We start from the raw sequence: 23,979 nt of genomic DNA, 5'->3' as shown, positions 1-23,979 counted from the left end.
TGGAGAAAGTCACAGAGGCAGAAAAAGTGAGCCATCGAATAAATGGGTTCGGAAAACAAGTTACAGAAAAAAAGAAGGGCCCTTGGAGCTTAGGAGAAGGAAAGAGGCAAGGAAAACATGCCTGGGGGACAGAAGAGGGGGAGGGGAAGGGGAAAGGGAGAAAGAGCACACTGGGTCCATAGTCCTAAGGGCTTTTAGGGAGGGGATTTTAGGGGAAGTCCCAGGGAAGAATCTCAACAGAATATTATTCATCAGCTTTCCAGGTGTATCCTTTCAGGCTTATGGTCTCCACTGATTGGTCAGGGTGGAGGGAGGGGGGGGGGCTAGGGGGCGGGTCATTGGTCAATGCAGCTGGTCCTGATGTCAGCCTCTGCTGTTTTTCTGGGCCTGGAGCTGAAACACAACTGAGGTTTAGGTGGATTTGATGTGGGTCAGAGGCTCCTTGTCCTGGGAGCTTAATGCCTAAGGGCTATTCTCCAGCCCCCTCGTTGGTTTCCCTTCTAAGGAAGGGATCTAACCTGCATGACTAGCAACATGCCAAGGAGGAAAGGTCAGTGGCTGGTCCAAACAGCATGGCCAGAGATACACTAAGGTAGGAAAGGTCACCCCGGGGTGAGGCCTCTGTTTCACCCGGGGCTTTCCAACCTGGTGACCTTCTGTACCTGGCCTGTGGCCCTTGCTTTCTCATGTTCGTCTAACCGTCCACCACAAATATAATGGCCCAGATTTTATTCTGTGGGACCAATAAAGATTTAAGTAGATAGCAAAGTTGGATGTTAAAAAAGCAAAGAGCCTGTGGCAGGGACTGGGGGGGGAGAGGGGCGAATCTATGGAGTTCTACAGATTTATAGAGATTTGGTAAGTACATTTTTTATAGCTCACAAGGCAAAAAGGCATCTGGAATTCATACTTATTTGTTTTGGAGACCAGAACTCTAAGAAGAGCAAATTGCCCAAAGAAAATGGTTCTCTGTGTTAAAGGACGCAGTCATTGATTGGTTGGGCTCATTGACTTTTTCTTGGCCTGCGTCTGGTTCAATCGGGAAAGGAAGAGCTATCCAAGATGCTGCATTGGAGCTCAGCCATCAGCCCAGTTGTACATGTAGTGCAATACGCACATTCTACCACAGCAGGATATGCTTCGGGAAACCTCTCCTCTCCAGAAGTTTCTAATTTAGCTTATTGAGAGATCTTACCCACCAACTATGAAATATATCCTCAACGTTACAATGACAACCACTGGGAATGTATATTAAGTTTAAAGTGAATATTGCTGGAAGGCATTTGTAAAGTGAGAGCCACTCCTGCATGACAACAGGAAAATTTATGGTTTTTCAATAACCAGCCTTTCAGAATTGAATAATTTTGCCTCAGAGAAGTGACAAATTGGAGGTGTTTTCAGGAGATTTAAAATTTGTTATTTCCAATCCTGCTTTTCAAAAGCCATTTTTGTAATTCTAAATCTGCAGGATGATCTCTCCTCACCTTCACCCTTTTATTACTGTGAAAGAAGGATACTGTTATCAGATAGTAAATCCTATCATTGGGTTCTAGTCTTCAGGACCCTGAAAACTCCTCAGGTGGAAGTGCAGCAACTCTGTAGCTCTATTTATAGAATTTATAATGAGCCTCTTTCCTGCAAATTCAGCAGGAAAGTGGAACAAAAGGTAGGGGAAGAGAACAGAGGGAAGGAGAATTCTGGTCTTCCCTCCTCTGTATGCCTCATTTGCCTTGTAAATTCACAGCCTTCTGTGGAAGCCATTGCAAGTAAAACTTATAGCAGGAGACATGTGCTTGAAAATTATTATTGGAATAGCTGGAATCCAAGCAGTCTGGAGCCCTTTTTAGATAGCACATATATTTATATCTGAAGGGAAGTAGATATTCAGTTTTCTAGAAAATCCTCATATGTCAAGATCATTTCTTCTTCATGGAAAGCATCATGTTGGGGCGGATGCTAAGGGTACTTGCCTTGCCTTTAAGTTCTGTCTCACTCCTATTGCTAATAAAATGAAGGGGATCAACATCCCACGTCCACTTCCAGCATCCCTCTATCCCTCTACACCAGTGGTTCTCAACCTTCCTAATGCCGCGACCCTTTAATACAGTTCCTCATGTTGTGGTGACTCCCAATTTCATTGTTACAAACTGAACATAATTAAAGCATAGTGATTAAACACAAAAAACAATATGTAATTATATATGTGTTTTCCGATGGTCTTAGGCGACCCCTGTGAAAGGGTCGTTTGACCCCCAAAGGGGTTACGACCCACAGGTTGAGAACCACTGCTCTACACCATCCCCTGGGTTCTCCCCTTTGAGTGTGTAAGAGGACACATTTTTCTAGAGGGTATTTGACCTTCTTTCATCTCTTCCCCACCTCTCTTCCTTCATCCTTCCACAAATATTTACTGAGCTCCTGCAGTTGAGCCTGGTCTTGCCTTAGGTGGGATACAACAGCGAGCAAGATGTAGTCTTCCAGAAGCTCACAGTTAGGTGAACGACATGTAAAGCTGCCCGCACGCCTAGTGTGGGAAGCACTGATCAGGACGGAGGGACTTAGGCGTGATTGCCCCCAAGAATTGCCCACAGTCACTTTTGCTTTTTATCCTGAAATTCCACACAGAAACTTGTTTTACACAATCCCTTTTTTTTTCTGCCCATGAAAGCAGCATATAATTTATGAACTTGTATCTCTTGTTAAATGAGGTCAATGTCTTTGTGTTTTGTCCAGAAATTTTTTGAAAAATATGAAATTATGTTGTTTAATACAAATGAAGGAATGCAATAAAAGCGACCCTCTGTGAGCCAGAGACTTGGAAACAATCTTCAAATTTTAAAAAATGCATGCTGCAAAATTTTTTGAATTCTTTTGTTAGGTTTATGTATTTAACAACCCATTAAATGATTGTTTTCACTACTCACTTTAAAAATTATATTTTCCCTCATAGTCTTAACAACAACCATCTGAATGGTTACCTTTTCAAAATTGCACTTGAAAGGCCTTTTTGGCTCTGATGGATCCTAACCACTTCTTCAGCTTCCTTTTTCACAGGCAACTTCTGGCTCCACACCAGGATCTGGTTCCACTCCTCAGTTGGCCACAACTCAGTCCTTACTTTCAGCTCAATTTATTCCTGTGTGGATCATGTTATGCAGGAGATATAGAGGACTCAAATAATGTAGCGCTAGCCAGTCTGCTAAGTCGTTAGAGCATTGGCCCATGGACTGAAGGGCCCCAGGTTTGATTCTAGTCAAGGGCACGTACCTCAGTTGCAGGCTCCATCCCTGACCCTGGTCAGGTGGGGGCGAGAAACAACCAATTCAATGTGTCAACGTCAATATTTCTCTATCTCTCCCCATCCCTTCCACTCTCTCTAAAAATCAATGGAAAAATGTCTTTGGATGAGGGTTAACAACAACAAAAAAGAATGTTAACAGAGGTTCCCTACTGTGGAGTAGTGGAGAAAGGACAAAAATACATGAAAATTTAAATAATAATAGCGATAACATGCCCTTTGGTATAGTGACAGATATACCACTGATTGATCACCACATAGAAGACTCAGTAACAAATGCGATGGCATTAGAAAGGAGGGAGCTATGAGCTTCAGTGATCTAATCTGGGGTGGTGTCTTAGTCTGCTAGGACTGTCATGACCAAGCGACTTAAACAGCAGTAGTATAGTTTCTCAGAGTTGTAGAGGCTAACAGTTCAAGATCAAGGTGTTAACAGGCCTGGTTTCTCCTGGCGGCCCCTCTCTTGGCTCACAGAGGGCCGCTTCCTCTCACGCCCTTACAAAGTCTTTCCTCTATGCACACTCTTTGGCCTAATCTCAATTTGTATTAGGTCTCACTCACAGCCTCATTTTAACTTAATCACATCGTTAAAGGCCCTACCTACAAATACAGTCACATTCTGAGGTACTAGTGGGGTTAGGATTTCCCACATGAGAATATTAGGTACACAGTTTAGCTCAAAGCAGGTAAATTCTTGAAGAACAGTGAGAATCTACTGTAAGAAATGTGATAGGGATGTGATGGGTTGAAAGATGGGAGAGAGAAAGGGTGGGGAAACATTCAATTGACAGAGACAAACTGTATCACACACTGGATTTTTTCTCATCTTGCCCTGATTGGTGTGACTCAGTTGGTTGGCTATTGTCCTGTGCACCAAAAGGTTGCCGGTTTGATTCCTGGTCAGGGCACATGCCTGGCTTGTGGACTCAGTCCTTGGTAGGGGGCAGCCGATCAAACTGATGTTTCCCTCTCTCCACCTTCTTCTCTTTCTAAAAATCAATTTTAAAAATTTTTAAAAAGAAAAAGACTGACAGACATTTTTCCTTTTCAGAAGACAGAAGTGCATCATTCCTGGCAGGGGATGTGCTAACCAGTCCCGACTGGGGAAGTGACTGTAAGTTTAAATTTAAGTGACTTTCGGGGCCAGGCAGAGGGACTACAAGCTGTAGTTACTAGAGTGAGGAACAGGACAAAGACTGCACCCTGCCATAAACACCCATCGCATTACACTTGGATAATGGCAGCCAGCCTAACCATTAAGGGAGCATTAGAAATGGTGGCTCATTACTAGGCAGGTGTGGTTGATCTCCATGGATTTTAATAATTTATTTGGACTTCCTGCCATCTTCTATTTTTTATCACTCTCTTTTAGTTTTCTGTTTTTAAAAAGCATTTTCAATAAATTTCAATTTATTAGGGCTTCCAGGGTCCGGAAATGCTTTTGGATAGGATGAGGCTGTCTATTGGAAGCTGAGGGTTTTTAGTTTTCTTAAAATGTACTATAACAACAACAAAAACGCCTTCTCCCTTTCCTTCTCCTCCTTCTTCTTCTATCTGAATACAAGCAAAATCCATTGATCCCGGGAACGCTTGCTTTGCATTCTGAAATGTGGACACGGGGCTGAAGCACAGAACTCCTTTCCTCTGCAGAAGAGTTTACCTTCTTTTCTCTATTTCTTCTCAACCCAGGGATTGATACAACCATCAGTTCTATTCAGATTATGGAAATCCAGCAAACAATAGATCGCCGGTATTGCAGTAGAAGCCTCCAGTGCGGGTGGGTAAGCCTCCCCATTACACCCCAGTTGTTTCTGGAATTTACTCCAGTCTCCTGGTGTTTTGAATAAAAGCTAAAGCCACATGGTAAAATCAATGTGTGCTTACATTGCCCCTTAAGTGAAAACACATTTGTTACACGGTGGAACGGGGAATCATAAAACGGTTGGTATTAGCAAATGTCAATAAACCACGGCTCCAATGACCCCGTGTCCTGGTTTTAATGGGTATGACCAAAGCAAAAAGCTTAGTGGAAGCCCTGTGGCTGACTCTCTGCGGGAACACACTAGAGATGCAGAGGGGCTAGTTAATTTTATAGACAAGAAAGACATTGTTACCAATGGCTTCAATTTATGAGTGAGCTGAAATTTGTATATTTAAGTAACAAATGATATCATTATTTTAATTGCTGGAAAAAAATATAGCTTATCTTAGCTTTTTCAGCGAGGAGGGGGGAAAAATTCAGGTATTGAAAAGGTATCAGCAGCATCCACCTCTAGTGAATGCTGTATATCTGTGTAGTGCTAATGCTGGGTCCAGAAGCATGGAGAGCAAGTGGCTTCAGCAAGCACCATACACAAGTTATAGCATTAAGAATGAGACTTTTGCCCGGTCACAATGGCTCAGTGGTTGAATGTTGACCTATGAACCAGAAGGTCACGGTTTGATTCCCAGTCAGGGCACATGCAGCCAATCAATGACTCTCTCTCATCATTGATGTGTCTATTTCTCTTGTCCTTCCTCTTAGAAATCAATAAAAACCTATTGGGGAAAAAAAAAGGCACAACCTATTGGGAAAAAAAAGAATGGGAGTTCTTTTTTTTTTCTTTGATGAATATTTACCAGGTGCCTGCCAGCTTGAAGGCAAGGCTCTATATTTTTAAACTAGAGTCACAATTTTTTTTTGAATTCTCAGCCTTATTCCTTTTCAACCTGATATAACTTAGGCTGCAAGTTGATGGTCCTGAGTTTTAAAAATAAACTTCATGGTGCTTTATGCCTTGTTTATGACCTCTACATGTTTCATCTCATTGAGTTCTCAGGAAATCCTTGAAGGTTGGTGTTACTTATTTGCATTTTGTTGTTAAGGAACCTGAGGTTCAGTAAACTTGAAAAAGCCGAAGACAGACATTAATGAATGTGGTAGGGTGACATAATGAAGAAGAGTAAGATGATTCAGGTTTAAATTCTAGAACTTTGACAAGAGTTTTATTCTCCCTACATATCCCTTTCTCATCCACTGAGTAGGGTTGACAAGAAGTATGCACATCTTGGGAGTCATGGGGTAGGGAATGAATTCCATTCATCTAAGCTTCCTCCAGTGGAACAAAGCTCTCCTGATCCAATGCAGATCTATTTCCTTCATTTGTTGCATTCTCATTTTTAACAACTTATTTTAGTAATCAGTATAGAGAATCTAAATCCACTAGCTAGTTGAAATGGCCCCGGTGAGGTCAGGATGGCCCCGGGGAGGTCAAAACGGCCTTGGTGAGGTCGGGACGGCCCCAGTGAGGTTGAAACGGCCTGATGAGGTTGAAACGGCCCCAGTGAAGTCGGAATGGCCCCGGGGAGGTTGAGACAGCCCCGGTGAGGTCGAGACGGCCCCGGTGAGGTCAGGACGGACCCGGTGAGGTTGAAACAGCCCCGGTGAGGCCGAGATGACCCCGGTGAGGTTGGGACGGCTCCAGTGAGGTTGGGACAGATAATGGGGACCAGTATAGACTGATTAACAGGGGTAGATGCAGAGGCAGAGCAGCATTGAACAGACTGTCAAACTACAGTGGGAAACCTGAGGAGGGTTTGGGGGGGGAGGTGTTTTAAGGGATCAACTGAAGGACTTATATGCATGCATATAGGAATAACCAGTGGACACAAGACATTGGGGGGTGGGGGCCGGGGGAGTGTCAAGGGGGGGAAAAGGGAGACATATGTAATACTCTTTGTAATACTTCTAGAAATAAAAATTATTTAAAAAAATAAAAAATAAAACCACTGGCTATTTATCTGATTTTTAATTGTTTCTATATATGATATAAAAGATGGCCAGGTCATGAGAACTTAGATCTGATATGCCTTTTTGCTGGAGTTTTCATTACAATATGAAATCAAAGGAACTCCCTCTTTACCCCCACTTTCTCTCTCACAGGGGAGGAGGGAGGACACTGTATAAGCATTTCTGTCTTGCAAGTATCTCCATTACTAAGTGGTAATTAGGACTATAATAATTTTCGTTGGTTCAAGTTCTGAAAGTGCATAATATTTCCTGCTAATGTTTCCTCAAAGGGAGTGATTTACGGTAGAAAACCTGGTGTTTATTATGTCCAATCCTCCTTCCAGAGGGGTTGTTAGTTTGAGGTCTTTGCCTCATTTGTTTTCTGAAATCTGTATCTCTTAGGGGAACTGAAGTCATTTCCTGTGTGTTTAGCTTTGTGCATTTGGCCTGGGATTTGACTTTCCATCACTTTGTCTGTGTGTTTTAACAAGCTACACATTTTGTGGTACATTTTATATGTTAAGACCTGAAAGAAATCACTTTGCAACTTGACAGGTATGTCTCTGAAAAACATAAAGCTATGCCATGTTAAATTTGATTTTATATATTTATTATAGAATGCTTTACTTTACATAGTATATAATGAGCAGCAAAAAGCCTTTTGCATCATTTCCTGCATATTTTGATTTGTGATTTGATTTTTTTTTTATAACTAGGTCTGGAAATTACAATTACAATATTCCTGTTAACAAGCACACACCCACCAATGTCAAATTCTCTCTGGAAATCAAGTAAGTGCGTAACTGTAAAAACAAGTTCTAGTTTTATTATCATTTGAGTAGCCAGCCTGAATTTACTTTACAATTTGATGAGTAAGTCAGGAGGTAGAAACGTATCAGTCCCTGTTGGCCAATGACAGTTGGGTTGAGAGGTGGACCAGTTTGGGAAAGGGGTTTTCAAAATGAAGGCCAAGATCTTCCAGGCTCTCTCCCTCCACGGGGCTGGAAAGGCTCTAGGCTGTACACTCATACCGGCAAAGTGGAAGTGACCTTAGGTTTGATGCTGGCTCACAAGCTGCAGACGGCCCCTGACTGTGCCCCTCTGAATCGGGGTGGAAACAGGAGCAATAGCAGGGCCCTGGCTGGGGGGCTGCACATTTGTGTGAGCTCCTGGTAGCAGTACTAGTGCAGATACCACCTCCTTTCCCCAGAGGAGTTAAAAAAGGAGTGAGAGTTTGGAATCAGGCAGACCAGGGCTCAGATTTGTTTCTGTCACTTACTACTTCTGTAATCTTGGAGGAGCCACTTTCCTCTCCGAGCTACTGTTTATTAATCTATAAAACAAGTTTGACATTATACCATAACGAGGAGAGCTGCTGTGGGAATCACTGTTAATAATAGTGAGATTAATAACTACCATTTGCTGAGCACAGACTATAAACCAGACACTCTACGCTTTAGTATTGGGTCATATAATCCTCACAATAGCCCTCCAAGGTTGGTATTGTTTTTTCTAGTTTCTGTTTTTCAGATGGGAACACAGGTTTTGAGAGGTCAGAAAACCAAACATGAAACTCAGAGCTCCTAAGAGCTGGAGCTGGGCTTCAAAATCAGCCCATTTTTAAAACCATACTTTCTTGCCTTCCCAAAGAGATGAGATATGTAAGAATATTGCCCCTCCTGGCACATCATAGGCACTCAATACATGGTAGCTTTTATTATGACTACCTTTCCTCCAAAATCACAAAACTATGCTTATCAATTTTAATTAATTATGGTACTTTAAGACTTTTTACCCACTTCACTCAGAAAGTATGCAATGAGCGACCTCTTACCACGAAGATAGATGGTTTTCATTTTATATCTCTTGACTTTAGTTTCTCCTTCCGCCACATTTCCTCTCTCCTCCCCTTCCTTTGCTCTCTCTTTCCCTTCCTCTCTCCTCCCCTCTCTCCCTCTGCTTCCCCAGTTCTGTTGTTCCTCCTCCATCATCCACCCCCAAGTCTGTCTTTTCCTCTGGTCACTTGGGCTTCATATGCCTCCTCTCATCAACTCTGCTTCTACAATGAGCTAATGACGCTCACCCCAACCACTTGCCTTGGAAAGGTCTGTTTCAAGCAGCTAATATTTCATGGCCCAGAACCCACGATAATTCAAGGCAGAGCAAAAGCTAAATGTACTATTCTTATGAGTTAAATGCACTACTATTCTCCAGCACTCCCTGAGTAACCCGATATGGCGTTTCCTTAGTCATTCCTAGCTTCATGGAGGGAAATGAGCTTAAATGGTATATCCCCTGAAGTGGCAGCAGTCTATCTTGAGCCACTAAATTGGCCATTTTTCTAATATGGGTGATTTTAAAATAACCCAGATACTCAACTGAGATTATAGGTTGTCTGTGCAAAAAGATTGTTCCCCCACACAGGTGAATCTCATCGGCTTGGTGATGATTAACGGGTTAGCCTCCAGGGAAGAGCCATTCCTCCACTATGACAGGTTTAAAGGCCGTTCATTTCCAGTGGGTCTCACCCCTACACCCCTACCTGTGTTTGTTAGCCTTGCTGCTACAAACAAAATCTACCCAGATCAGGCTTTTGCAGACTGAAATCCTGGAAATTTCAGAGAGTTGCAAATTAGTTTCAGTGAAAAGAGAAGTACTATAGCTCAAACTTATTTTAAAATCTATGGAGAGAAGAAAGTCTAACGTTGGTGTAATTTTTAAATCAGGGGTTTCAGAGACTGTCAAATACTATTTCAGTAGTTGTCTTAGTCTGTTTGGGCTACTATGACAAAAATAACATAGACTGGGTGGCCTAAACAATAAACAATTGTTTTTCTCTGTCCTGAAGGTTGGGCAGTTCAACATCAAGGCCCGGCAGATTCGGTATCTAGTGAGGGCCTGCTGCCTGGTTATTAATGGTGGGCTCGTGGCGTCTGCACATGGCAGAAGGAATGCAAGCGCTCTCTGGGGTCTTTTTTTATAAGGGCACTAATTTCACTCCCCCTCTGACCTCATCACCAAAGGCTCTACCTCCTAACACCATCACACTGGAGGTTAGGATTTCAGTATCTGGATTTGGGAGAACACAAACATTCAGTCCAAAGCAGTAGTCACCTGAGATTGGGTTTCCTTCTGTAATAATGAGATGTGAGCTAGCACACTGGCATCAGTGAGCTTTGGGTAATAAAATGCTTATTTTGAGCTTTGAATGGATTTCCACGTCATATTCCCATTATGTTTCTCCTTCTCTTTCTCCTTCTTCTTTTTCTTAGGAGTAATCTGCTCTGTATTGTTCCAATTTTAGTCTATGTTCTGCCGAAGCGAGCACTGCTCCCTCTTCTTATTAAAGTGTCGCCTGGTAGGAGATGATAACTGCTTTTCCATTTGCCCTTATTTCCTTTGTCCTTTGAAGCACGACAGAGCCACTGATAGTCTTCCAGTGCAGATTCACACTTGGAAATATATGTTTCCAGAGGAAAAGGGAAGCCAAAGGGATGCAGACCCACGGAGAAGCCTCCCAGGAGATGACACAGGTAATGTTTTCTGGCTCCTCAGCATCACGCCCCTGTTCCGGGAGGCATGTGTGTAGGACTGTGGTGAGCCTCTGCTCCCAACTAAGAGAGCGATGCCTTGAGCCCCATGCCAGGGTCTCCCCTCGCTGGCTGAGCCTGGCTCCCGGGCTTTGCTCAGCCTCTTCCATGTGTCCTTCAGAAGCTGCAGTTCTGACAATCCTTATCAAAAGCTGTTGTCACAGGTACCTCTCCTGCAGTGGGCAAGGAAATGCTTTCTCAGCCCATACTCTTCTCAATTAAGTGTAAAATGTGGTTATGAAATGGATCTCTTTCATTCATTATTTAGGGATACCAGCACATCTGGAGGCTCCCGGTAGCTCCGTTCTTTGATAGCGCCTACCATTTCCGTGTGGCTGCACCGGTAAGCTACTCTTTAAGTTTTCTTTTCAGTGAGAAAAAAAGATTTAACTACAATCAATTCTTACATTTAATCATTCTCTTTTTTCTCCTGTTCTGACAGGATTTAGCTGACTGTTCAACGGATCCGTATTTTGCTGGAATATTCTTTACAGATTACTTCTTTTACTTCTATCGACACTGTGCCTAATTTATTCAAGTTTGGTTGGGGACTTCACCGAGGAAAAATACGGTTAACAGAAACTTATATTCGTATATCCAACTTCTTCCATCTTTTTGTTGAACACCCACATTTCTTGCCAAAGGACTTGATCAGGCTTTGATTTTGAGACATCAATGAGGAGGATAAAGTCTTTGCTGAAACTTGAGATAATGTGGTGCTTGATTTTGCCATGACTACAAAGAAAACAGCACTGTTGGACTTGAAAATGCTGCCTCTGGTATTGAGGAAGCTCTGAGGTCAAAAGAGGCAGGTCTAGCTCTACTTTGTCTAAATGTATTTCATTGCTTTGGAGAAAAACAAAAAAGCCCATTAAGCCATGTCAACTTAGACCCATTAAACATAGAGCCGTGAGAATGTGTGCTATGGAGTGTATTGGCAGGAGGGGTGGGCGGTGTCTGTTGCTGAGCTTGTATTTAGGCAAAGCATTGCTGTGTGTGTGTGTGTGTGTGTGTGAGTGTGTGTGTGTGACTGTGTGTGTGTGTGAGAGAGTGTGTGTGTGTGAGTGTGTGTGAGTGTGTGTGTGTGTGTGAGAGTGTGTGTGTGTGTGTGTGTGTGTGTGTGAGTGTGTATGCGCTATGTACACTACACTACAGAGAGTGGCTCGCTAAAGAAATGAATTTAAGAGAAAAAGCTGCACATCTACTTTGTAATGTTTGATGGACACTAAACTTTCTGTGCAGTGAGATCTTCCCTCCTATAAAGAGGGAAGTACCAGCTTGTGACAAGTTTTTAAAGTCTCCTTAGATCAGCGGTTCTCAACCTGTGGTTCGCGACCCCTTTGGGGGTCGAATGACCCTTTCACAGGGGTCGCCTAAGACCATTGGAAAACACATATATAATTACATGTTGTTTTTGTGATTAATCACTATGTTTTAATTATGTTCAATTTGTAACAATGAAAATACATCCTTCATATCAGATATTTACATTACGATTCATAACAGTAGCACAATTACAGTTATGAAGTAGAAATGAAAATAATTTTATGGTTGGGGGTCACCACAACATGAGGAACTGTATTAAAGGGTCGTGGCATTAGGAAGGTTGAGAACCACTGCCTTAGATGATCTAGACCCAGATATTTGCATGTGATCTAATTGTCATTGCTTTTTTTGTTTGTTTTTGTGTTTTTCCCCCCTCTACTTACACGGGGTTTCCTTACAGGGCATCAAGACCATCTCAGTTCTTTATAGCTAAATTAGCTTTGGATATGTCCACCTCACTTATGGGTAGATTTGTATGCTTTTGCCAAGTTAGAATGGCCATAACTCCTCTAGCTGGAGTGTGTTAACTATGTCTTTTATTTTCTGTATTCTGATGTTTTGACATCTCAAGGTCTTGCTGACGCTGGAGGGACTACAACTCCCAGGGTTAGCCAATTCCTAGAGATAATAAACAAGTTGCCCACAAGTTTTTTCAAATACAAGCCAACCAATCCAGAGCCCATACCCCCCTCACCACCACCTTCTCTATCACACTATCACGTTCCACCTGTGCCAACCACCCCAGGGCCAGGGGCCAGGTGCTAACCAGGCACAGCCCCTATATCCCAGAGCCTTGTGGACTTATTCAAAGGAGCCAGTCCTGAGCCTGTGTACCCTGCTCACCTGTTCCTTCCTGTGGGAACTACAGTGAAGGCTCTTGCCCATGGTTCTTCCCTTTTCTTCTAACAACCATGGTACCTCCCAATGTGGCCCCCAGAGGCGTGTCCTGTATCTTCCTTTTGGGAATCATGAGCAACAGACTATCTTTTCAATGCTGAACATCTCCTGAATTGTTGGTCTTCCTATACCTCAGATTTTCTATTAACACACTGTATTTTATAACATGGAGAATAGAATCAAGCCACTCTTGCTCTGGTTCCAGGTGACAGAACTGCTGAAAGGCTGGCCTTCCCTTATCTTACTATTGGCCTTTAAATCAATTAGGATGAGACAACTTGATTTTTTTTTACCTTGACAATAATAAATAGTAATAATATATCCTCCTCTTCCTTTTTTTCAAATATTAAACATGTGTCATGTGAATAGAAATTAATTTTGAGGCCCCAACACTTAAGAGAAGAAAGCCTTGCTAATGAAATGAATTTAAGAGAAATAGTTGCATGTCTACTTTGTAATGTTTGATGGACACTAAACTTTCTGTGAGAAAAACATCAAACAATCCCAACTGAGGGGCATTCTCCCAGGTGGCATTTTGAAATAGATTATTGACATAAAGATAGTTTAACACAGTAGGAGCTGAGACTTTGGCGCCAAAAAGTTCTTGCTTTAAACTCAAATTCTGACTTTATCTGTGCATTTTTAGGCAAGTTATTTAACTTCTCTACACCTCAATTTCCTCACTATAGAAGAGGAAATTTACAGATAGGAATAAGTGGGTTAAAACATATAAAACACAGATAAGCTATTGTTATTATACCTGCACAGAGCTGAATCATTATAAAGACTACCATGGGACTATAAAAGAATTAAATAACTAAATACTGCAGATATTAAAGCATTTTCATCAACTGTAAAACAAAAAACAACAACAAACAAACAAACAAAGCACCCAGACAGAACATATGATGTGTACTAAATAATGTTTATATGTTTTTCTATATTTGAAAAATTGTTTTCTCTTTTACTAACCAGCATAATCTGTGTGGAAAATAAAATAAGGTAGTTAGTCTTGGGAGGAGTATTTTAGAATTCCTCCAGTTTCTTAGACTCAAATTAAAACTGGTTCTCCTGTGTTGTATCACTCTGTCCAGAATGACCTAGCTCTGGGTCTGCAGCTGCCACTTCCATTTTATAATAGCATCCCAGGTGCTTGGTACCAGAGAGAATCCATTAAATTGACTCTTCTTCTGGTAGAGGAATCCTTGTCAGCAGCAGTTACAAGAGTTCTCTTTAGCATATAAACCCATGTCCTTACTCACGCACTTATGTTCAAGATGGTATGAAGGTTTCAGATATCTAATGCAGTTAAGTTGTGTTGCTTATAAGGGAATTTCTGTAAAATGAATACTGTGTTCTTATTCCATTTAAAAACTGAAAGTCTTTTTCCCACAGGAAACTTAGTATAGAAGATTGTGTTGAAATTCTTCAGAAATAAAGGATTGAAGAGAATGGACAGACCTGTGGCAATCCAGGGCATCCTGGGATTGGTTAAACCTATGAGGAGAAGAATAGACTTTGCTGGAAGATTCTCTTGTATTTGTAGCACTTTTCCAATTGTGAGCTGTCACCATGGACCATGCTGCTTCAGGCCAAAATATTTTTTCTTGTGTCAGAGAATTATCTGACTCACCACTGGAATATTTCTAAATTCAAATAATTAAAATGTCTATATGACATTCCATAACCCCAGTCTAATCATGAAAGAAAACATCAAACAAATCCCAACTGAGGGCATTCTACAAAATGCTTAATCAGTGCTCCTCCAGATAGTCAAGGTCATCAAAAACAAGCAAAGTCTGAGAAACAGTCACGGCCAAGAGGAGCTTACAGAAACAGGATGACTAAATGTGATGTGGTATCCTGGAACTGAAAAAGGGAATTAGTTAAAAACTAAAGAAATCTGAACAAAGTATGGATGTCAGTTAGTGATAAGGTACCAATATTGGGTTATTTATTGTGACAGATGTTCATAACGGTAAACTGGATATGGGGTTTGTTGAAACTCTGTGTACTAGCTTCACAAATTTCCTATAAATCTAAATCTTCTCCAAAATAAAACACTTAAAAAAGTCAGAAAGAAAAAAATCCATTAAGAGCTGGGCTGCAGCACCAGATCCTGCCACCAGGTGCCATTTGTGATAATATAGGATAAGTTCAAGCCTGAAAATAGGTATTTTTAACTTCAGGCCAAACTATTTTATTTCCCTACTTTGCCAATTATTTGTCATATTCTGTATATCAACTTAATTAGTTCCCAAATATCATGGGAAATACTATAGAATTATAAAATAGAAATATATGCATACTATAAAATATATAATCATATAATAAAGATAAATAGAATTATAATAATTTTTATGAGTTCTAACAGAGGAACTCAGACAAAATTTTGAAAGCAGTCAATTTTTTTAAAACAATCAAACCACAAAAATTCACTTAAAACAATTAGCATGTGTGTTCAACCCTACAGCACTTTTAAACAAAATAATTTTGTAGTGCTCTTAACTTACTTTTTTTTTCATTTTTTCTATGCAATTTTTGGATTTCACTTCAGTGGCAGATTCCCAACATTACATTGTTTGAATCATTAAACTAAAGATCTCCAAGAGAAAAGCAAAATGTCAATTCTTTAGCAGTTTGCAAAGCACTTTCATAAACCTCCTCACTGAATTCTCACAACAGCTTTGTGAGATTGGGAGTGAGAGGAGTTATTCATATTTCCCCATTCTACAGAGAAGGAATGGAGGACAGAGAGGTTAAGCAAGGAAAAGAGGTGAGCCAGGCTTTCTGGTGCTAAATTATATCCCTTTCCACTATATTACATATCTTCTTTAGTGTGGCTGCCATAACAAAATTTAAGAGTTGATGGCTTAAATAACAGGAATTTATTTCTCACTGTTCTGGAGACTGGAAGTCCAAGATCAAGGTGTCATCAGGCTCAGTGCCTGGTAAGGGCTGTATCCTTGAGTTGCATACAACAGTGTTCTCACTGTGTCCTTACATGGCCTTCTTAAAGTGCAGGCAGGTGGAGAGAGAGATGAAGGGAGGAATCAAGTTTCTTGGTGTCTCTCCTTAAGGGCACTAATCACATCCTGAGGGCCCCCTCCTTCCTGACCCCATCTAAACCTTACTACCTCCCAACTGCCCCATTTCCAAACACCCTGGGGACTAGGGCTTCCATATATGAATATGAGTAAAAGACAATTCAGTCCTTAGGATTACATCACTTACCCTTGGAAAATTTTTTCCTTTCTTTACAACTCTTTGTAACTTTTGAGAAACCATCAACTCAGATATTGACCCACCAAAAGGGCACTGACAAGTTAATGGCTCTGGTAAGTGATATTTACACGTACTAGGCCTTGTAAACTGGTAGGATCTGTTAGAGGTCATTTAATCGAAATACAGAATGGAGAGCCGGTCTAGGGACAGAGATGAAGGGATCTCCAGTCACCAGTCACTAAGTTCCATGTGTTTATATTGCACCAGGGCTTAAAAGCTCATGTAAGAATGCTAAAAATCAACCTCACTCCGAGGAACACTTCAGCAAAATCCTCACTTGGCAGAGCTAAGAGTGTTTTGGCTTTTATTTCTTCAGGGACATGTGTCATTGATTTTTGTGTCTGAGGCTAAAGAGCAAGTTGAGCTCTTAAGAAGCATCCAAAGATTCAAAATCTAGTGCATTTCTGATGAGTGGTTGTTTAGAGCTTGCAGAGCACAGCCTGGGAGACCTCCAACTTACCAACAATGTTCGGTATACAACTTCATCTTTGCTTGGCGGTGTTCTGTGAATGGGGACGCTTTGTTAGGACTTAAGACATATAATTGGAGGAAGGGATGGGTGCCAAAAATCATAGTCTCAATCCTTCCATTTCTTTATGGCCCCAAACAAATATAAAATGAGGTCATATTTTAGAAAGACTCTTGATAACATGTCTTTGCCAGAGTTGAGTTCCCAAGCCATTTTTAGCTGCACTAGTCTGACCTCCTGTTTAAATGCGAATCACTGGAAAAAGAACCAGACTCAGAGCCAGGAAACTTGGTCCGGGTCCTGGCTCAGTAACTCGCCATTGGTGTCATCTTGGATCCTTCGCTTCACTTTCCTGGTTGCAAAATTGGGTCCATAATGGTCCTGCCTATATGAGATGTTTATGTGAGAACTCTAAAGTGGATGGTGCTGCATGAACACAAGAATTTTAAGAATGGCCCCTGGGAAGACATTATTTTGAACCAGTAATAAGGAGTTGGAAATTCTTACTTCTTGTAATGAGTTTCAGTCCATTATGTTCAGGGTAAGTTACTTACATCTTCAACCACCAACTTCACCTGGAAGATAGTTGCTAGCACACAATAGATGCTCAATCAATATTTATTAAGTAAAAGGTGGGTAAATAGGAGCACTCTTATTTACCAGGGACTGTGGCATGATGGCGTACTAAAACAAATTTGAGTTCTTCTCACTCTGCCACCGTGAATTTTTAAAATTGGTATTATTTGGAATATTGCTATTCTTCTTCTATCTCTAAGCACGTTTAAAGCACCTCTAAATGACTTCCAATAGCAACTAGAAATTCAAATGGCCTATTGTCTGGTAGAGGATTCCAGACCCGGAGAGTCAGCTACAGCTATTAGTCATTGTTGATACTTACACTGCTGAATTTTATACAGCACCACTGAGTAAGGATCTAACTTAAATTGCAGATTGGTTATAAATAACTTAATGAACGTCTCATAATATATCCAAACACTGAATGCATTATGACAGTAATTAGGCTGCTGTAATTTTCCCCTGAAGTGAATTGTAAGTCCTTGTCATCCTATACAACTACTGAAAAACAATGTGTGTGTTTTTAGTGTGGATATTCTAGGCCAGGGGTGGGCAACCTTTTTGTGAGTGCATGCCAAAACCAGCAAAATCTCTGACTCAAAATTCTTCTGCGTGCCAACCCTAATTTTTTGAGAACGTTACGCCTACTTGATATCTCTTAAGGAGTACGTATGTGAAGAACCTTGAAGAAATAATAAAATTCATTCAAGCGACAAAAACACAGTATATAGTGATGAAAAATACATTTATTTTTTAAGGTATACATGTTATGTAAAATTATTTATTTATCTAAGATGCACCTACACTGAATTTATCTGAAAAATAGAAAAGTTGATATTAAGAAAAAAATTGTAAATGGAAGATTATAAGAGAGGGTTTTGCGTGCCAGCAAAAGTTACTGGCATGTTTGGCATACGTGCCAGGGGTTGCCCATCCATTCTAGGCTCTCAGGAGCAGCCTCTGGAATCATCCGCAGTAGAGAAGCTACTCAAGATTATGTCCAGAAGGAAAAGGCTCTCAGCTCCCTTTGCCTCCAAGGAAACACTCCAATTTAGATGATCTTTCCCATATTCAACCGCAGAGCTCTGTAGTAGTCTGTTCATTTTCACTCACTCACTTAAGCCTTGGTGGAGGGTGATCTATGTGCCAGTGCGTGGCATCATTCCTGACCTTTTGGAGGCGTCCACCATCTGGTGCTCTAGCCACACAGACACCGTTAGCCGTCACACAGTATGAAAAGCACGGTAACTGTGGCATTGGCGTTGTGCCGTGGAAGTACAGGGAAGGGGTGCTAAGTCCTGCTCTCAGGGGGATGAGAAAGAGACTGGAGGTAGGAAGGGGGAGGTTTCAAGCAAGAAGAGACATTGGAGCTAGCTGGATCTAAAAGGCTGATAAGTGTGTGTTGTTTTTCTTTGTGTGTGTATGTATTTAAATAGAGAAATGGAAAAAAGGTAAAAGTGACATATGAATCCATTTTTTTTATAAGGAAGAATCTCATTTCAAGTGCCCCAGGACCTGCAAAGTGAATCATTACTGCCCTTCCCCGCTGGAGGCAGCTCTTCTGCTCGCTTCGCTTACAGGAGAGCCACTCCTGTCTCTGGGAAACACCTCTTACCTCAGCTCCAAGAGCCTGTCGTTTGTCCCATGAGACTCATGGAGACTGTGGGAAAAGCAAGTCACACTGGGTGGGGCCTGGGATGACTCAGGAAACTGGCAAGGAGCTTGTGGGTGGGGAGGCTGAGCCTCAGGACAGGGACTGGCGCATCCACAGGTACCTGTCTCTTTGTGGCAGGGGTTTGATAAATATTTGTGCCGTGGGTGAGAGTGACTGTCTATAGCATACACCTACTAGTGCAAGTTTTTTCGTCACTCTGACCATTTTAAAATAAAAGAGGTTTTTCATTCTACGGGAGGTTTACTTCTTATTTTTCAGTCTCAGATGTTCATGATGAGAAGAGCTGGGAGTATCTCTTAAAGTCCTCCCAGCAGGCCTTCCTCATTCTTCTGGTGTCAGCAGCCCCTGATTTTCTTTTGGCAAATAATCTGGCCACAGCTCTCAATCTCTATGAATCAGGTGAAGTTGACACTCCCTCGCTCCAGAGAGCATGTGACCAGGTTCTGAGCAAAGAAAACATTGTGTGCCCTTGGCAAGGGTGGCTGGTTTAGGGGTAAACATCATATCCAAACCAGCCAATCAGAACCATCCCTGGGAGTCTGGCTGAAACTTAAGCAGTGACGTACTCTCTGTGGGAGTCATTAAGCTGGTGGGAGTCAGCCCGGGGCTGCCATCTTACCACCATGCTGATCGCCTGCCTGAGCTTGAAGCTAGCACAAGGGAAGCAGAGATAGGACAGATTTCCAAGCCAGATATGCTCCACCTCCCTCCAGGGACTTAGCAGTTAAGTGGGCTAATGTACTTCCATTTGGCTTTAGCCAGATTTAATTCAGATCCTGCCCCATAGCCAAAGGAATTCTGATGAATACCAGCCCTCAGCAAGAACCTTTGTACGTCCTCATTTGGGTACTGCACGGTGTCTTGCCTGCTTCTCTCTGCAAGGCCGCTTCATTCTCCCTCCCGTAGCCCAGCTTCTCTGTTCACTCATTTGCTTGCACCCATCATGGCTCCCCCAGAATGTAGTCTTAGACCCCAAGTCTCCATCAACTTCCAACTTGGTCCTCCATGCCACAGGACTCAGTCTCTCAAATTTCCAATTCCTATGAAGGAGATTCTGACTGGTGCAGCCTGGCTCAGCTGTCCACCTGCGATTTATTCAGTTGTTGCAGGGAAGAGGGCTGGGTTGTTTGTAGGGGTAGACATGGATAGATTCTTTTTAAAAATATATATTTTATTGATTTTTAGAGAGATAGGAAGGGAGAGGGAGAGAGAGAGAAATATCAATGTGAGAGCATAACAGATCAGCTGCCTCCCACACACCCCCTGCCAGGATCGAGTCTATAACCTGGACATGCATCCTGAATGGGAATCGAACCAGCAACCTTTTAGTGCACAGGATGATGCCCAACCAGCTGAGTCCCATAGGCCAGGGCTGGATAGATTCTTTAAGAAGGGGATGTGGAAGGGAAAGAAATGATGAGCATATTCAGTATAGCCTCTTTATCGCACTTGATTCCTATATTTCCAAGAGATATTATCATCCTCATTTCACATAACTATTGACCTCGAACAATGTGCTGCTATCCGTTAATGAAGAAGCCAACGAGACTGAGAATATTCTGTTGGGAAAAGTTCAAAGGAAAATGCAGTTGGAGAATGGCGGGCCCTGTGCGTGGGGCACCCAGGTAGCTCCTCAGCAGCTGCAGAGGTTTGGGCAATAGCCAAGGTGGTTGAATGTTTGATTTTTTTTTTCCTTTCACATGATAATACTATATAGTACTATATTTTTTTGATAATATCCATTTTATTTCAATTTAAATTTTTTAAAAATTTATTTACTTATTTATTGATTTGAACTGAGGTATAATTGACAGATAGCATTATCCCTGAGGTAAGCTGTGCCATGATGTCTGGAGGAGAAAGAGAATTAAAAATAAAACAGGGCACTCTCCCTCCTGGGAGTACACCCTTGCCTCCCCCCGCCCCCCCCCCCCAAAAAAAATAGAACCCAACCACAAAAAGTGTATACATAAATTTATAGGTTTAAGTAGTAAATGCCACCAACAAAAAGTGGCGTCTTGTTATAAAGTGCCCGTCTGGGCCTCCTATAAGCATCGTGGGTGGCTGAATCTGATTTATATTATGCTTCCACACATTTAGACTTTTCCATTCTATCCTTTCCTTCCCATATCCCACTAGGCTTGGGGTGGGGGGAGGAAAGCTAGCGTTAATTAATACAATGGCAAAATTATACTTCTTTGCCTCTGCTGTAACCAGCTGTGCAGAACTGACCCCCTCCCCCCACCCCCACCACTACCATCAATCCCACCCTCTCAAATTCTACCTCAAATACTTCTCAGCGTTCCTAAGGGTATGTCAAGTGGGCACAGCGGTCGCCCTTAGATGAGATGTGACAGTTGCATTCTCCTTTTCGCTGTTGTGGCTCCTTGGGAAGGTCTCTCCGGTCACTACCGCTCCCAATCGAGTGACCCCCCCACTGATACGGGCGAGGATGCCACAGCAGCTGCTGAAGGTGCTGCTGTGACTGGCCGGCAGCGTCTGCGTGCTGGCAGCCTCCGCGGGCCTGTGTGGATGGCTCCGTCTGCGCCGCCGCCACCAGCGCTGCTGGCTCTAACCAGGCCAGGGCTTGTCCTCCGCGGAGGCAGCTGGTTTGGGCAGCCTCCTCTGCCAAGGAGCTGGCCTTGTTTGAGTTCATGCCTCTTGGATCAGAGGATGATCTGAAGTTGGACTTGACGTTATTAGGAACATCTCCCAGGAGGCTGGCTGCATTTGCCCTAGAGGCCTCTACTTGCTCCCTCTGGGATGAGCCCCTTGGTCCCTTTTAAAAGGCCTTGGGGACTCACTCCATGGCCAGGCATGCTTGCATCGTGGGAGAACGTAGACGTTAGAACAAAATGTATATAGGTGGATACAAATGTATGGCCACCTTCTGCCAGACTGTGCACTGCTGTCGGAGTGCTTTATGTAATCCCACCTCCGAGGTGGAGTAAACCCAACTCATACTGAACCTTTGTATGCAAATGCAGTTGCAGCCCAGCACACACAGCTGTCCTTCAGCTCCCGTGTTCCTGGGCCCCGGAGGATGTAGATGGCCGGGTGCTCCCAGGCAACTGTCTATGCTTTGTACCAGGCAGTTGGTTTTGGCAGCTCACTTCCCAAAGAGAGGGTGTTTTTGGCCTTTCCAAGACGATGGCATCCTTTCTCTCTGTGGCAGGAACAAACACAAACAGAACACTTGGAATAGCCTACTTCTGAGGAGCATAGAACCCATCCGGGATAGTGTCCAAGTGAGGCGTTCTCCCCGGCAGATCTTCCCTCCCCGACCCACTTCCACTCCGCGCGGGTCGCTGACCTTTGACGTTTTAGAACAATGCACAATTACTTACGTCTTCGCACTAATACCACTTCAATGTGGTTTAGTTTTTCATTCGTTAGTCATAGACTTTCTGGAACAGGCTGTTTCTTAAACAAACCAAATGTAAGACATCTATTTAAAACACGTTTTAAATCCAAATAATTGTGGGGGGCGGGGGGTGTGTGTGTAAATAATTATTTACATATGGAGTCATTCCATTTCCATTAACACTTTGACAGGTTATTAATTAATTTTTGACCAGGAGAATGGAAGATGGAGAAGATGATAAGAAGGAATGTACATGTGTGTCTGTACATGGAATATGAGTTAAGCTCATGTAAGGGAGGAAAAAGTTTTCCTCCACCCTTTTAGGGGCGGAAAATGAAACTGACAAAGACAGATCACCAAGAGAAAAGCATACGCATGTATTGAGCGTAAGTGTTATGTGACTGGAGAGCCTTAAGGAAATGAAGACCCGAAGAAGCAGTTAACCCTGAGCAGATTGTGGTGAAGAGCGGACAGTTGTGTAGAAAGGAACAGGTCCGAGTCCAGCAGTGTGGCCACCTGGGGAATCAGAAAGGCCTGCTTGCTCAGGCTCCTCTCAGGGTGTCCCTGTCTTCAGAGATAAGCACACTCCTTTCCTGCGGGTGCAGGAGGCACCTTTCATGTGGGAGTTCCAGAACCTGTTCAGACAGAAGAGCCACCGGGGGGCGGGGAGTGGGGAACAAGTCCTCTTTCGCTGTTTTCTCAAACTCCTTCAGCTTAAAGTATTCAATGTACCGTATTTTGGGGGAAGCATGTCCTGAACCTATCACTTGCCAAATGGAAAGGGTCCTTCCATGCTATCTGCCCAACCCCTGGTGTTCTAACAGGTCCTCAGTTGTATTAAAAATCTTTTAACAGTTCGGAACTGATGGAGTATTCGGCCCCGTTTAACAGTTATGCGGGAAGCACCTACTATGTCTCTCACACACAGCAGGGAGCTAATAAGCTATCTGTTTCTGAGAGGAGCCCCCCACTCTGAGTTGCGGTCCTCAGGGGCCCTGAGCAGGAAAGATTAAAATCTTCTTCAACTCTACCCCAGTGCTGCTTACATTCAGTCTCATATTTACCAGTCCTTCCCAAGGCCGGGACAGTTTCGTGTACGTGGGTTTGCATGTTATTGGTTCTCCTACTACAAAAATGGCCAAGGATTTTAGCAGGCAATGCCTCTCTCCAGTGGGCCTTTCCTGAGCAAAGGAAGCTCCTCTTTGGAAATGACCTGCTCGGCCACACCTGACGCACCACCGGGACCCCGGGCAGGAGGATGTGGAAGCCCCTGAGGAGGCCCAGCCCTTTCAGTTCCACATTCTAGGCCATTGGCACCATAGGAAAGGAAAACAGAACCCCAGTGACAACAGGATGCGTTTGTTCCCAGCCTCCGAGCAGGGCTTCTCGGACTTGAACATGCAGACCACTACCCTGGGGACGCTGGGGAAATGCAGGTTCTAACTCAGCAGGCCTGGGTGGGGCCTGAGAATTGGTCTTTCCATCCAACTCTTGAGAGACGTTGATGCTGCTGGTGCGGACACACACGCTGAGTGCCAGGTCTTCAGGGTTGTTTTTTCCCAGGTCATCCCATTCAGTCCTCATGACAAGCCGTGGGGTACTTGACACATCCCCTGTTACAGAAGTGAGACAGGCTGGGGAGGGAAACAAACCTGCCTATGGCTGTGCAGCCGGTAAGACCTCCACTCAGCCATCAGGATCCAAGTCCTGTGCTTTTCCTCCCACGTGAC

General features: G+C 42.9%; 1 protein-coding gene across 1 annotated transcript in view; it reads left to right on the top strand.

The window, feature by feature from the left end:
* Positions 1-11,955, top strand: part of MYRFL (myelin regulatory factor like) — a 116,336-nt gene extending 104,381 nt beyond the window's left edge. Inside the window, exons 20-25 of the mRNA XM_036298975.1 lie at positions 4,350-4,412; positions 4,988-5,075; positions 7,784-7,858; positions 10,480-10,600; positions 10,926-11,000; positions 11,100-11,955. Of these exons, the coding sequence (XP_036154868.1) occupies positions 4,350-4,412; positions 4,988-5,075; positions 7,784-7,858; positions 10,480-10,600; positions 10,926-11,000; positions 11,100-11,186 (509 nt within the window). The 3' untranslated portion in view covers positions 11,187-11,955. The remainder of the gene's footprint in view (positions 1-4,349; positions 4,413-4,987; positions 5,076-7,783; positions 7,859-10,479; positions 10,601-10,925; positions 11,001-11,099) is intronic.
* Positions 11,956-23,979: the final 12,024 nt, after the last annotated feature.

This window comes from Myotis myotis, unplaced genomic scaffold (assembly GCF_014108235.1).
Source record: "Myotis myotis isolate mMyoMyo1 unplaced genomic scaffold, mMyoMyo1.p scaffold_m19_p_3, whole genome shotgun sequence".
In the NCBI taxonomy this organism is placed as follows: Eukaryota; Metazoa; Chordata; class Mammalia; order Chiroptera; family Vespertilionidae; genus Myotis; species Myotis myotis.
Note: the sequence above shows the minus strand (reverse complement) of the source record. Positions and strands in the feature narration are given on the sequence as shown.